This window comes from Haliaeetus leucocephalus, unplaced genomic scaffold (assembly GCF_000737465.1).
Source record: "Haliaeetus leucocephalus isolate CR32 unplaced genomic scaffold, Haliaeetus_leucocephalus-4.0 Scaffold284, whole genome shotgun sequence".
NCBI lineage: Eukaryota > Metazoa > Chordata > Aves > Accipitriformes > Accipitridae > Haliaeetus > Haliaeetus leucocephalus.
The window spans coordinates 9,305,300-9,320,097 of NW_010972720.1; the positions used below are offsets into that span (position 1 = coordinate 9,305,300).

The window sequence follows — 14,798 nt, forward strand, 5'->3', positions numbered from 1 at the left end:
CTATACAAGAGAGGTAATGGTAAGGTTTTTAACTTACTTGCAAATAGTATAGTTATATGAAGTCTTACAAAAGACTACTTTAATAAATTTTTCTGGTTTAGTGCCTTTTAAAGTGTGAGATGGGTAGTTTGCCTTCTCAGGCAGCTCAAGTAAAATGTTAATTAAGCAACTGGCTTCAGAGAAACCTTGCAGAACTTGCTCTATATGATGCTTGTTAACTTGAAATTCTGCTTTTGATAGTTGCCTGCCAGCACAACAAGCAACTCTGTATACGTTTCCCAAAGCAAAAAGAGGATCCTAAAGGTAGTTCCTGCTTATGGGGAAAACAAGGTATTGCATTCCTCTCTCCTTAATGAAGGTTATAATGGCTCCATGTTAACTACAAGCAGAAGGGCCTCTCAGGCATCTAAGTTACTGAATAATCTTAAAAATAATCAACTTAATAAGACGGTAGCTCCTACCCTCGTAAAAATAGGTACTTTAAAAGCAGCTAAAGGTTGAAGCTAGACTATGACTTGTAAGGTATCTTGTCCGTACATGCTATCAGCTGGAAAAAAGAAAAAACAACTACATAAGTAGCAAAATACCTGTCTCCTTGATGCAGATTGCAGTTGAACTATGGAGCAGTTTCCTATTTAAAGCCCTTCTATCTCTGCAGGGAGCTGCTCCTCTTCCTTCTCCTTTCCTTGGTAAGGGTGGTCTTAGGCTCCTCTTAAAGGAGAACTGCTGCCTGTGAACTGAAAACTATACAACAGCTTTGAAAAATCAGCAGATTTCCTGAATTGCAAGACTTCAGATTTGACAATTATAAGATGGAGAGGTTTTTCAAAATGGGCTGGAGAAATACAACCTCAAATATACCAAAGCACTGTAGAGAATGCTTCCCCTCGTTTTGATTTTATGTAGTTTTTACTATAAAATGCATACAGTTTTGGTCCTTCTGTAGCTTAAAGGAACACTTCTTGAGGGGTTTGTATTTTCCATGAGTATTCTTTACTCAGGGCAAATTCAGCCATTTTTGTAAAAGAAAGCCATTTCCTTTTATATTGAACCAAAGGCTTGTGTATCTAAATTTCCACTGCAAATGGACAGTGAGTTCTATGGATTTGTTCTTGAAAAAAGCTTTTCACTTGTCTCCCAGGATATATTAATAGTATTTACACTACATGTTTATGTATGGGTAGTTCTGTTGTGTGGGTGTGGTGGGCTTTTTGAGTGTGGGGTTGTTTTATTTTTTTTTTCTTTCCCTGAATAGTTTACACTGTTGTAAGACTCTGGACCTGAGAAGTTTTTAACATCAAGGTGCTCGGAAGCACCTCAGCGCAGTCCAGACTTCCTAGCACTTCAGAGTACTGCTTGCTTTAGAGATGCAAGTATGTGATGCAGGTCTGGGATAAGGAGTCATCCAGAGACTTGATAAGTCAGCAAACCTCAAGCTTACACTTCAGGTCCTACTTCTTCCTTAATGATGTTATCTACTTATCACACTCCCTTTGAAATTACTTCATTCTGTATTTGACTTAGGGTAAGAAAAAAAAGTCATGAAACCTGCTCCTAATGCAAGTCCTTTAAGTGTCAGGGTTCTGCCCCCATTAGCCAAGGACAAGATGCAGAAGTGGTTTTGTTCTTTATTTTTGATAGTGCCACAATCCAACTGGTGTTCATATAAAACTAATCCACACAGATGGCACCTTGGCCCGTTTGGAGATGCTAGCCCAGACTAATGCACGTGACTGGTACTGTATCCAGCACAGATGCTGGGGCTGCACTTTGTGCTCCTCAGTGGGGCTGGACTGGGTTACAGAAATACATGATGGCTGCTTTCCTCTGGGCCTGTACTGGAGGCTACAGTGCCTCTGTTCTGTGGGCTATTTACCCACAGCGTAGAAGGACAAGGCTCGGTGCTCTCCAGAGCCTGAGGCGACTCAAAGCCATGCTCCTGATCTCTGGAGCTGGGGCTGGCTCAGGACACTGTCCGTCCTTCCTTCCTGCTGAGTATAAGCCACTGCACAGAAACAAATTCCAAATCTGTGAGGCCAGAAAGAGAAGAAAGAGAAGTCTTTAGCATAAGTTAGCGTATTTTTCTGTGGAAGAAGTCTGATGTTTGTCTGTGCTCCAGAAATCTTGTGTGTTATGCTCAAGTGACCCTGAGCTTAAAACACTGGAGAGTAGATGTGGAAATCCAGCCCAGAGCCCTGGGTCAAGAGCAGTAAATCTAAGCTGTCCTGCACACTGGTGGCTTCTCTGTTTGAAGCTTCTTGGCGATTCTCAACATACAGATCATCTCCTCTGCATACCCTTATCCCGATTTCAAAGGAAAGCCTACTCAGCTCTAACAGCAAAGAGCCCTTGCTGTGGATAGGGAAAGGAAAACTGCCTGCTGAGTACAGCTGGGGCATAAACATGGTCGAGTGGCTCAAGGATAGCCACCATGCTTGCTAACTCGTTATCCAGTAGCTCTGCATATGGTTTTATCTCACAGAAAATGCACTGGCAACTTGAGGTAGCTCATCCATCAGGGAAAGAGGTGGAGATAGGATTGCAGTCAGCAAGATTTTATTAAAGTCCTATTCTCTTTTCGGCAGATGGAGTACCTGACTCCTGACTAGAGTGTGTCCCTGTCCCACCACAGACATGTCGGCGCGCATGTACACAGATGGCATGTCCTACCCTTGCTAGGGCTTGACTCGTGGCAAGAACAGGGTTTAGCTTCTGGGAGACTTGGTTGAACACAAGCTCAAGGTCCTGTGCTTTCCTGCCTGCAGAAGGGAGTATTGCTTGTCTAGTCATGCAATGAGCTATGCTGCCCTGCTAACACTTGACAGTCAGGTGCTCTGTAGCTAAGCCTCTTTTGAGGATGAGGACAAAGGAGAAGTGAAAGAGTAAAACTATAAAATTGCTTCTTCCTCAAGGCTTTTGTGAAAAAGCATAGAAATGCTCTCCTTACAGTCTGAGGAGGACTGTCAAGGAGCTGACTGACATTCCCAAAGCTTCTCTCCTTACTATGGTGAAATTTAACTTTCTTGGAACAGAACAGAAGAATTTAAGTTAGACAGGACCTCTGGAGGCCATCTAGTCCAACCCTTGCTCATGGCACAACTAATCTCAAAGCAAGGTCAGGCTGCTCAGGCTGTTGTCCAGCTGAAGTATGGAGACTCAACCTCCTCCCTGGACAGCCTCTTCCAGTGTTCCCCCACTCTTCCTGTGGGAAATTTAGGTCACTGTGGTGCTATTGCTTTCAGGGTTTCCAGAGCCTCAGACCAGCACATTTAGATTTGGTTTAGTTTATCCAAAAGGAAGTGCTTCCCCCCTGAGATGCAAGTTTAATTATGGCTCAACTACTAGGCTATTGCAAATAGGTTTTGCTTGATTAACTACCGTTTCTGATGAAGGTCACCTGGAAGCTCTATGTAGCAATACGCAATTACCTGGGCTTGAGCAAGGTGCCCCACAGCATGGATGCCAGTGCTGGCAATGTACCATGCCATCCCACTACCCGCCCACCTTCTGATCCAGTGGCTACACTGGCACAGCACACCCGGCTGCACTTTGCATGGGTCTCTGCAGAGCAGTCTGGCTAGAGGCTGCGATATCAAATATGACTGTAGGATTTTAACATGCCTCAAAGAAGGGACTTGGGATGTGGCTTTACGGAAACATACCTCAATTTTTTTCTTCTCCCTCCACTCCTTATTTATAAGAAACATTTAGGACAGTTTTACTGATTAAAATTAGCTACATTCTAGTTAATGGGATTAGGAATTGGTTGTTGCCAGAAGCCCTATTTCTACAGGGGAGAAGAGTACTTGAGGAGGAAAATGTTCTGCTACAGATGTTCCCCGGTGATTTAGTGTGGTGGAACAAGTAGGTGCAGCCCCAAACACCCTGTACTGAATGAGGGCAGTGCCAGAGAAGATGGAGCATCCTGTGCCCCAGCTTTGCTAGGCCTTTGACCACAGCATGCAGCAGAGAAATCACAGACAGCAAACTAAAGGGTGCTCAAACACCTCTTGTGGCTTTGCCACAAAGGGAGGTGCAGTCTCATCTATTCCACATATTGTTATGAACTAAGCTAAAGATTTCTTGCCCAGCTTGTGTCCTGACCTTTGCTTTTGAAGGCATGTATTGTTCACTCAGACCTTACCTGGCTGGCCATGAATGAAAACAGATACTTCACGCAGACCTAGACATGCAAGTTAACTGTGCTGTCTTCTGTAAAGAAGAACTTGCTGTAACCCATTTCCCTCGATATCTTCTGTGGGCTTTTACATAAGAGGACATGAATATTTCAGATGTAATCATTGTATTTAAAGATTAGGTAATCTCTGATATCTATTGATACCTTCCCCATATCCAGGTGCGGGTTAAGGATTTTACATTGATCTATTCAGTGAAGACTCTTACAGAAGTGAAGCGCAGCAAATGACCTGCTTTATACCTCCTCGTGAGGGCTAAGAAAGGTTCACTACAGCTTACCTCCCTTCTGTTTGTTGTACAGCACTTCTCTCTCTGACTGGTTCAGCTCCTGATGGAAGAGCAAAACATTATCACAGAGGTCCCAGCAACCCTAAAGCGCCTGGCCAAATATATAGTGCGTGGTTTCTATGGAGTAGAGTACTCCCTGGCCCTCGATATACTGATCCGCTACCCCTGTGTGAAAGAGGATGACTTGTTACAGTTGCTCAAGTATGAACGTAAACAACTGCGTACTATCCTCAACACGCTCAAGGCAGACAAGTTTGTGAAGCTGCGTATGCGAGTTGAAACGGGGCCTAACGGGAAGAGCACCAGGCACAATTACTATTACATCAATTACAAGGTGCTGGTGGATGTGGTAAAATACAAACTGGATCATGTACGTCGGAAAATAGAAGCGGATGAGCGGGATTCAACTACCAGGTCCTCTTTTAGATGTCCATTTTGCTCCAGCGCTTACACGGACCTGGAAGTCAATCAGCTCTTTGATGTATTTACAGGTATGTTGCTTATATTGTTTATTTGCTCTTATCTTAAAGAATAACTCTGATAGCACAAAATTGGCTCCCGTGCAAACTTTGCAATAAAAGCATGTTTGTTAGGATATACTTCTCGTTTGCTGGTGGACAAGGGCCTGGGACAGGAGAAGCTGGGAGGTGAGGGTAAGAGAAAAAGCTGTCTCTCTAGAACAGGCCAAGCAAGAGGAAGAATAATCTTGAATATACAAGCTGGGGTTGGGAATCGGATTCCAGGCCTTAGCTTTGCTATGAACAAGATGCTTAACCCGGTTTAAGATTATTCATCCAAATCTTGTGAGTACCCCTTCCTCATATGGAAATGAGAATACAGTACTCGCTTTACTCCATTTTGAATGTGTTAGTTAATCCATTTGTGTGTTCAACTCTTCTGATGGAAGAGGTGGACAAGATGGATAAAACTGCTTGCAGCCACCTACTGTAGTAAGCGTACTCAGCTCAGCAGCAGACGAGAGGCATTCTGTCACTCCTGTGCTGGAAACGGGGAAGTTCAGGCTCCTCCCAGGGCAACATGACACATCCACAGCAGAAGTGGCATCAGAGCTTGTGGGCTTCTCTTCTCTAAAATCAAAACAACTAAATAGAGAGTACTCTTTCAAAATGAGTTAAAGTGGCATCATGTTGCAATATGGTAAGCACAGCTGCTGTGTGAACATCTGGGGCATGGTATCTGGAAAGGATGCCAGAGCCAGGGAGAGTGAACTTTATATGACTAACTTGAAATGTCAAAGGTGAAATTAGTGTACTGCCACTTAGTAAAATCATCCCTTTGTTCTAAATGCAGGGACTTTGTCAAGTTACTGAAAGGCAAACATTGAGGCTGGTGATATATTTTAATAGAACATGCTTTAATTATTTTTTTTTCTTTAAGACATAAATAATAAGTTTGTGCATATGCTTTGACCCTAAATGAGTCTTTTTGAACTTCAGAACTCTAAACAACTCTAACAACTAAAACAAGATGCTGCTTATGCTTGCAGATGTCTGTCGTCTTACATTTATGGACTAAAAAAAGATGAGATCAGAGAACAAAAAAATAAACCTTACTATCTGATGATAATCCATGCCTAGCCAACTTAACTTTTTCCCCCCAATATAGACATTTCTCTCTTGCACAGCAAGTGTGTGAATACCAGTCTTTCTCCAAAAAGGGGGGCGGGGGGGGATAAGGGCAAGCCTTTTTTTACTTGAGTTTCCTAGTTAATGTGAACAAATGGATAAAGTCAGAATGTTTTGGTAATTGTCCAGACTGTGGATTTCTTAACAAGGTACTGCAGATCTCTTGTGTCCTATGAACACAAGATTTTCCAATTTGGGTAACATTGCAGAGACTTTCCGCTGCACTTACTGCAACACTGAAGTTGAGGAAGATGCCTCAGCACTTCCCAAGCATGATGCTCGAACTTTGCTAGCAAAATTCAATGAACAGATTGAACCTATCTTTGTGCTGCTGCGTGAGACTGAAGATATTGTTCTGCCGTACCACTTGCTGGAGCCTCAGCCAATGGAAATACCAGAATTATCAGAAAGGTATAAACATAACCCTAGAACTTCTGATCAAGATAAACCCCCCAGCAACTTTCCAGCTGTAAAATCTTTGAAATACTGAACTTGCAGCCTATTTTCTACTCAATTCTGCTTTGTTCAGTACTGTTAGCTTCTTAATGAAGAAGCCTGTAAGATCTAAGGCATTCTAAATTATTGTTATGCATTTATAGGCTTATTTTTGCTACCTTTTAAAAATAATTTTCCAGACTTCTCTTTCAGCTAATGTTCATAGCCCTTTCTGTGAGAAAGTAACGCTTTTCTATCAGTGTGCTTTGTCCAGAGACGCACTACTGAAGAGACCATGTAAAAATCAATGGTTCAGAACCACTTGCCTCTGAGATGAGGTAATGGGGAATGCATATTGTTTTAATATAAAGCACTTGTCAAAGCTAGTCTGCTGACAAAACACGGGGGGGGGTTGTCTTTTTTTGAATGGGAACTGGGGTGGTTCTTGCCTGAATTTAACCTGTCCAAAATGGGTGACATTTCATTCAGCTTTGATCAGAAAGTGGGGTCAAGTGTGCTGGAACCCTGCAGCCGAGCTGAAAAATGGGCCGACAGAAGTTCCTCTTCTGGCAACATGTACACCCAAAACTTAGTTATTGATGTCCAAGACTCTGAGTCCAAGAAGAAAATAAGAGAAAAAGCAGCTAAAAAGCAACCTATCTGGATGTCACAGAGCACTGTGGAAGGAGCAACAACATCCACCAACAATAGTGTTGGTAAGTTTCAAGCATTAGCAAATCCTTAAGTTTAGCAGCCTTACTGCATTTAAATACAGCTTTCCTATTGAAAATGTAGTGAGCTTGGTTTAGAATATAGAGTAATGCTTTGATTCTGCACTAGTGCCTATCAGATCTTAGTTTCTAAAAACTAGTCTTTAGACTGATTTAAGTAGTATTCCTAAAGCCAGAGGCCAGGTACCAGGTCCTGAAATTTTTGGCTGTAACCATGCAGTAACATTAGTGGTCATCTTTAAAGCTGAAAGCTCTTGGAAATGTCTGCACTTTCAAGAGAATTCTAAAGTGTGGGTAAAAAAGATCCAGAGTAGAAAAAAATCATTTATGTAGGATGCCTAAGGTAACTGTAACTATTGATACCTCTAATACTCAGTGTTGTGTAGTAGGAGTAAATGCTTCTGAAGAAACTGAAGAAAGTGTTAAAGAAACTGTCACTGAAAATGAAATCATCAAGACTCTTCTGATCCATGAATCAAAGTCATTGTCTAGCACAGACCAGGCTCCTGTTGTCAGAAGCAAACTACCTGAATCAGGCAGTGATACCAGTGAGTCTGAGGAAGATGGCAAGCACTCAAGAGCAGGAATGGAAGTAGCAGGCAGCAACTTCAAACAAGAGGAGGAAGAGGAAATGCAAGGTCCTATTTTAATGGTAGCTGGTCAGCCTCGTTCATATGGCGAAGTTAGTGAAAATCCAGAGCTTGTCTCTCTCATGACAAATGAAGAGAGAGAAGCTTATATAAAAGTAGGGCAAGAAATGTTCCAGTCTGTCTTTGAATAAATACTGCTATGTGAATATGCAAACTTGTATGGAACGGGTGAAGGCTTCTTTTGAAATAAGACAGTTCATCTAATAGTTTAACTTATGTTCTTCAAAGTTTACCACTGAAAGTTAAGTTTTGTTTGAACCCCTTGCTGTTATGCAAGATAGTAATCCTGTAGTAGGTAACTACAGTTCAAAATACTGGCATTGCAGTAAAAGCAACCCACAGTTACTATGGGTTTTCTGTTGTCTTAATGCTTAGACTTTGTGAATGCTGTAATTGGGTTTGGAGCATGAATCCCTTCAGGATACAATGGAATGATTAAAATAAAGTTTCAAAAGCAATGTTACAATAAATTGCAAGAAATCAATTATTCCACCTTCCTCCCAGAAGTAACAGCTACTTCCAGTAGTGAAGATGAGTCAAAGTAGTCCAACATGATTTGGTTTCACTCCATACACCAGTGCATTCTGTTGTTTTGTTAGGTCATTCAATATACAACAGTAACAGACAGGTGTTATACAGCAACTTCCCTTTAAGGGAGGAGCTGCTACTAAATTGTGTTAGCTATAGAAGAGAATCAGCTCTGGCCTTTTAACTTTCCTCTTAAAAATAATTATCTGAATTCTTTGTACTCATTACCCCACAGAACTGCCTCTGAAGTGATGAACTGTGCAATGGATACTGGACAGTAAAATACAACATTCACTTTGGTCCAGGTTGGTAAGGAAGCAAGCAATCTATCAAGCAGAAGACTCTGCTTCTCATGTCTCCTGTAATTGTTTTAAGCAAGATCTTTTCTACTACCACTGGAAAAATACATTCTACTTGAGCTACATATGAGCAGAAGGACTGACACCAGACTTAGAGAGCTTAACTTCTTCAGCAATTCTACTACATGAGCAATGGATAATGAAAGTAGACTAGAAAGGCACAAACAAACACAGGAGGTTCCCTCTGAATGTTAGGAACCACTTTTTTACTGTAAGGGTGACCAAGCACTAGCACAGGTTGCCCAGAGAGGTTGCAGAGTCCCCCATGTTGGAGATATTCAAAAGCCACCTGGGCATAGTCTAGGCAACCAGCTCTAAGTGGCCCTGCTTAAGCAGGGGGAGATTGGACCAGATGACCCTCAGAGGTCCCTGCCAACCTCAACCAGTCTGTGATTCTGTAAAGAAAGGGTAGAGAAAATATGACAAAGAAATACCATTTCAGTGCATTGCCATTCCAGGGCAAGAATTCAGGAATGGTGTGTGCTCATGCTATTTCTTAAGCTTAGAGTTTAATGATTTACCATATAAACTAGATGTCTCTCAAATATGCACAAATCTTCTTGTTCTGCTTTATGAAAATGTCCTCTTTTAAGTCTCCTGAATTATTCTTGTGCCAAGTTAGTGATTAAACACTTGAATTTTGTTTCACTTTCACAGGTTTGTCACAATGTATTTCCTCTGTCCTCAAAATTGTCAAGTTTTTTCTGCATACAGTACCACCATGAGTTTAAAGCCTGCACAGTAACTAAACTGTCTTCAACCCTTGTGCTATACTTTTGCCTTTGGAGACAAGAGGCACGTGATTGTAATCTGCCATTTCAAAATTCACTCATAAAATCCAGAGACACTCAAAACAAACTAAAAAAAGAAATCGCAGAAGAATCACACTCTTATTTTATTCAAACTTGAGGCATGTTTAGGCTTCACTGTCACTAGATAGTAATAATATGGCTATATGCTGTGGGAGACTAACCTCCAAAGGAAGACAATTCTGAATTCAAGATGACCATTGCTCTTCAACTAATTTGAGAAGCCTGGTGTTTAAGGTAAATAGGATCTCTATAATGCAGCAGATAGATAGCTTATTCAGGATATTTCTAGCTCAATTTTATGACTTAACTGTTATTAGCAACTCTAATCTGAAAAAGTGAAGAAAATTTTTGTTCTGGTTCAAGTTTTCCAGCCTATTTTTTCTACAATCCTAATTCTGCCTTTGCCATGAGACTTCATTAGGTACTGACTTTAACTGTTTTTAAAATTTTTTAAATTTCTTCCTTTCTACATGAAAACTCTTCACAAAGTCAAATACTTCAGGAACAGATTCTACAGGCTTTCAATTGCAGCAATTTTAAGTATTACCTGTGAGAGGATACTAAAATTTTCAGACTGGTTTATCCCTTTGCACATTGAAAGTACAGAACAGAATATGCAGAAAAATACAAATGGTTTCTGCAGTTAACTACAAACCTAGGGTATTTACTTCACCTCAGATAAATGTGCTGGTAGAAACAAATTCCACAAGGCCATGAACAGGAACTTTTTTTTTTTTTTCCACAGACCAGCTATACTCTATGCTATACTCATAGTTGTAGGGGATGGAGAAACTTAGTGGGACAAGAGTTTCTTGTCCCAGGAAAATTAGCAGTGTTTCTCTGAAGAGCAGTAACAAACTGCTACAAGCATGCCAACACTTAAAGTCAGTTAACTTCCAACAACGCACTCTGCATACCATTTTGTAAGCCAGAGGAAAATTTTTCAAAAGACAAATTTACAGACAAGTCCAAACTTTATTTAAAACTACCATTTTGAACAATTTTAAAATTACTAAACAAGTCACAATAAAAAATAAAAAAAAAGATTAAGACAGAAGAAGAACAGTGCAGCAAAACTGAATAGAAGATGATTCAGTTCCAGCTGTTCCAACTGCCACAGGCAGAAGTGAGCATACCTATCCTAAGAGGCAGTGTGTCAAAATTTTACATTTTTATACACTTCCAGAATTCTAGGAAATTAGTGCTGATCTTCCATATGCATTTGTATACATGGAGTTTATAAATGCAGATATATCTTCAGGTTATTCTCATGCACTTTGACCTCCAAAAGTTTCTGTAAAATAAGAGTATACTCATTATTGTCTAACAGCTACAAGGGATCAAACACAGCTCTTGACCACATTTCAACTCCTTGTAAGTATCCCTTAAAGCACCTTGATGAAACATTTCATCCCCTCCTCTTTTCATAAGCATTCTGAGCCATGGCTTACTTGAACAGCTACAGCCATCCCCCATACACAGATGAATGCCTTAGTTGCTAGCTACCAATTTTGTGTGGCATGGCATTCTTTGCCAGACTATTCCCACACCAGGCATATGCATCAGTATTCACCAAACTGACATAACAGACTTCTGCTAGCATAGCTATGATAAGCAGAATGGTGATGGGCAGTGACTGAAATGGAAGGGAAGACACACCTTCCTTCACCACCCTCTATTCTGGAAAATCCTATGCTGTCACTGCAAATGCATTAAAAAAAAAAAAAAAGCATTTTCATCAGATTATACTGTCTGAGAATTGGAACTAGCTACACTAGCAGAAAACTACCACCATCAGAATACCCAGTTCATGCATTTATATATATATGCCATTATATACCCTCCACTGGAAAACTACAAGCCTAACAATAGAAGATAAGCCTCTAATACCATAACTTGTGTCACAATATCAACATTACATTAAAAAAAAAGAGAGAAGTTTTTGACCCGCATTACCATTAAGTTTTTGTAGCTCCATAAATACTGTTTCATGAAAGTGATGAATTTTTACTGCTGTCACACACACTGAAAGTTTTTTCTACCCCAGGGTATGCTTCATACAAAAAATAATTTTCTTTTCCCTGAAGAGATATTTTACTCCTCTGAAAAGTCTCTTGAACTTTTCTATTACAAAAACACTAAGCGGTCTCTCAGCAAATTATATTAAGCATTATTAAATCAGATAATAGCAATTAGAATTTACAGTATTATTAAACCCAAGATTGTGTAATAAGAAACAAAAATATTATTCCATTTTAATAAGTTTCAAAACCATTACTCTACAACACACATTTTACATATGTTAATTTTTATGACTTTATTAGCCACAGAATCTAACAGAAGTATATACGAAGGAACATGAAAGGCAAAATCTCTTCGTATCAATATATCATTTTCAAATGCATAATAACAAAAAAAGGATATTCTTTCAGCACCACGGTAACTGCTTACTTCAGTGATAACAAGATATTTAAATTCTATGCCATTCCAGAGTGTTTTCCCAATAGGTATAGAGGATTTAGAAAATAATCTTTACCAGGTTCTTTCAAAGTTTGGGCATCTCCTACTAGTTCTTGATCTTGAGCTCCACCTCCATCCAGTAATTCATCAGACAAACTGTTGGTTTGAGCCTCTGTTGCCATTTTCTTCATTAAATCTGCCTTTGTAACAGATAAAGTGAAACTCAAAATTCAGGATAATTCTTATTGCTGTCTAGATTAAGATATTTAGGGTGTGCGCTTCTAAACAACCACCCGACGAACAATAGCAAAATACCTCTGAATATACTGCAAGTTTAAGGGGCAAGTCTTCAACTTTCACAAAGTCATCTTCATCAGATTTTTGACTGACATTTCCAGAACCAGCTTCCTGTTAATAAAAACAGTTGACATTTAAGAGAACAGTGCTAATTGGTTTTATTTTCACTCCAAAACTAGATTTTTGACTATTGTAATAAAGTACATAAAAAAATGCACATATCAAATTTGCAGATGAAAACTGAACAACACTAGAAACTAGAAATAACCCTGAAATCAAAAAGCTTCTCATTTCTCTTGGATGTATCTTAACTGAAATATACGCACATATTCATTCACCAATACAGGTGACTCCGTATCGGGGCTCCCAGCCATGGAGCTTTCAGAACTTGCAGATTTGTTTCCTACACACGTATCTAGTGTTTGAGTTTCATTTACTGGTAACGATGAGCTTGATTCTTCTGTTTTCATACTGGCTGTTATAAAGGATTCTGGGGTACTGACTGTTAAAGGCGGTGTATTCTCCATGACACTGAGGTAATGAGGCAACATTGTAGCTTCTTGTTCACCTAAAACCACAAAACTACATTTTTAACTAGGTAGAGACAGTAAAAGATTCCAAGCGTACAAAAATCCCAGATTATTATTTTTTTACAAATTATGATCCAAAGCTACAAATGAGCAATAAAAGTGAATTATAGTCTCTCAGATCAACACAAAGCTGATTGATTTGTACTCTCATATACTTAAGTATCAGCAATTATCACAAGACAGTACGTGACTTAAAAAATTTCTGACTTGATACAGGTTCTTTTCAAAAAACAAAACAAAACAAAAAATAACTTTCAGAACTATATGACCTACCGTAAAATATTCATTCTATGTATAAGGAGATACAATACAGAACAGTAAATTCCTTAACATTTTGCCACGTTCTTTTGGCAACACAGAATCTACTCAATACTGGTTTTAGTCTATGAAAAAAGACCAAGAACAAAACCAGTATTTGCAACAGAAAAACAGGAAAAGAAGGTGGTAGCAACAGTTAGATTAGAAGTAACATTCATACCACCCAGCAGTGTTTGTCTTTTGACAGAAAATGATTTCTCAGTCCATAATCTCTTACAACACAGCATTACTCACAGAAAGAAGTCTTTAAAATATAAAGTGATTTCAAATGCTAGTAAATGGTAGTAGCAGAAAAAGCAAGTACTTACTAAATCTAAATATCAAAATACTGTAACAGACAAATTAACTCTGCTACAGTTGTGTGCCAAGGGCTGCAACAATCAACTGAAATTCATGCTATTGTCAAGCATCAAAACCACATCTACCTGGGTAAGATTATTCCAGGTTTCCTCATTAAAAGGTTTGCTGTGTCTATATCAACACACATATGTCTAGTCAATTGATATGGTTCCATGAAAAAAAAAAACCAGCCCAGTAAACTTTTGCAAATTTGATCATCTTCCTCTTAATTTCATATAGGACTGGCACTGTCCAAGATAAATCTCACAGCATGGAAATTCATATAGAAGTGTTAATCTCTCAGTTACTGCATATGGGGCTTACCTATAACAGATTCTTGTTCTGATGACAAAATCTCACTGCTTTTTGTCTTATTCAATTCTTGGTTTGAATTCTATTGGGGAACATGAAAACAGGTTAGAACAAATTCTACTATCACCTTCATAGCTTATTGGCTAATTTACTCTTCCTTGCTAACTAGAAACACACTGTACACTTGCTCCATGTTTCTGTCTTTTCATGAGTTTGAAATAAAGACAGCAAGTTCTACTCGCTATTCATCAGCCAGTCAACAACACTTTAAAAAACTATTAACACTGATACGTGTTTTATCTGCATATTTCATTTTCTTTTCACTATAGTAGTTCCCAGGTAAACTCTTTGGTTCCACTGAAAAGATCTGTTGTTCAAGCCTTTGAAGTAAAACGTTCCAGTTACAACCTTGCCTAATGTTAATAGCTGTTGAGTAAACCAACGTTTCAAGAGATTCAGAAGTCAATCTTATTTACTGAAATGTAAAGAATTGACAAGTCTCCAGAACCAGCTCAGTGTATTGGGTCTGCATAGCAAGGTTTTGGTAGCGGGAGGCCTACAAGGGTGGCTTTTGTGAGAAGCTGCTAGAAGCCTCCCCCACGTCCAGCAAGAGCCAATGCCAGCCAGCTCCAAGACAGACCTGCCGCTGGCCAAGGCCGAGCCCATCAGAGACAGTGGTAGTGCCTCTGAGGTAACATATTTAAGAAAGGGAAAAAAAGTTGCTGGGGCACAGAAACTGCAGCTGAAGAGAGGAGTGAGAACATGTAAGAGAAACAACCCTGCAGACACCAGGTCAGTGAAGAAGGAGGGGGAGGAGATGCTCCAGGCACCGGAGC

General features: G+C 39.7%; 2 protein-coding genes across 3 annotated transcripts in view; one reads left to right on the forward strand and one right to left on the reverse strand.

Annotated features, from left to right (window-relative positions):
* Positions 1 to 4,522: 4,522 nt before the first annotated feature.
* LOC104833402 (general transcription factor IIE subunit 1-like) lies at positions 4,523 to 8,078 on the forward strand. The gene is made up of 4 exons (XM_010570041.1): positions 4,523 to 4,976; positions 6,341 to 6,542; positions 7,056 to 7,278; positions 7,674 to 8,078. Exons 1-4 carry the CDS (start codon positions 4,529 to 4,531, stop codon positions 8,076 to 8,078), a joined length of 1,278 nt encoding a protein of 425 aa, XP_010568343.1. The 5' UTR covers positions 4,523 to 4,528.
* Positions 8,079 to 10,461: 2,383 nt separating this feature from the next.
* PCM1 (pericentriolar material 1) overlaps positions 10,462 to 14,798 on the reverse strand; it is a 45,825-nt gene continuing 41,488 nt past the window's right edge. For both annotated transcript variants that reach the window (XM_010570043.1, XM_010570042.1), the window contains exons 36-40: positions 13,975 to 14,044; positions 12,730 to 12,971; positions 12,422 to 12,514; positions 12,183 to 12,306; positions 10,462 to 10,940 (exon numbers count right to left, since the gene is read on the reverse strand). In XM_010570043.1, the coding sequence (XP_010568345.1) occupies positions 10,915 to 10,940; positions 12,183 to 12,306; positions 12,422 to 12,514; positions 12,730 to 12,971; positions 13,975 to 14,044 (555 nt within the window). In that variant the 3' untranslated portion in view covers positions 10,462 to 10,914. The remainder of the gene's footprint in view (positions 10,941 to 12,182; positions 12,307 to 12,421; positions 12,515 to 12,729; positions 12,972 to 13,974; positions 14,045 to 14,798) is intronic.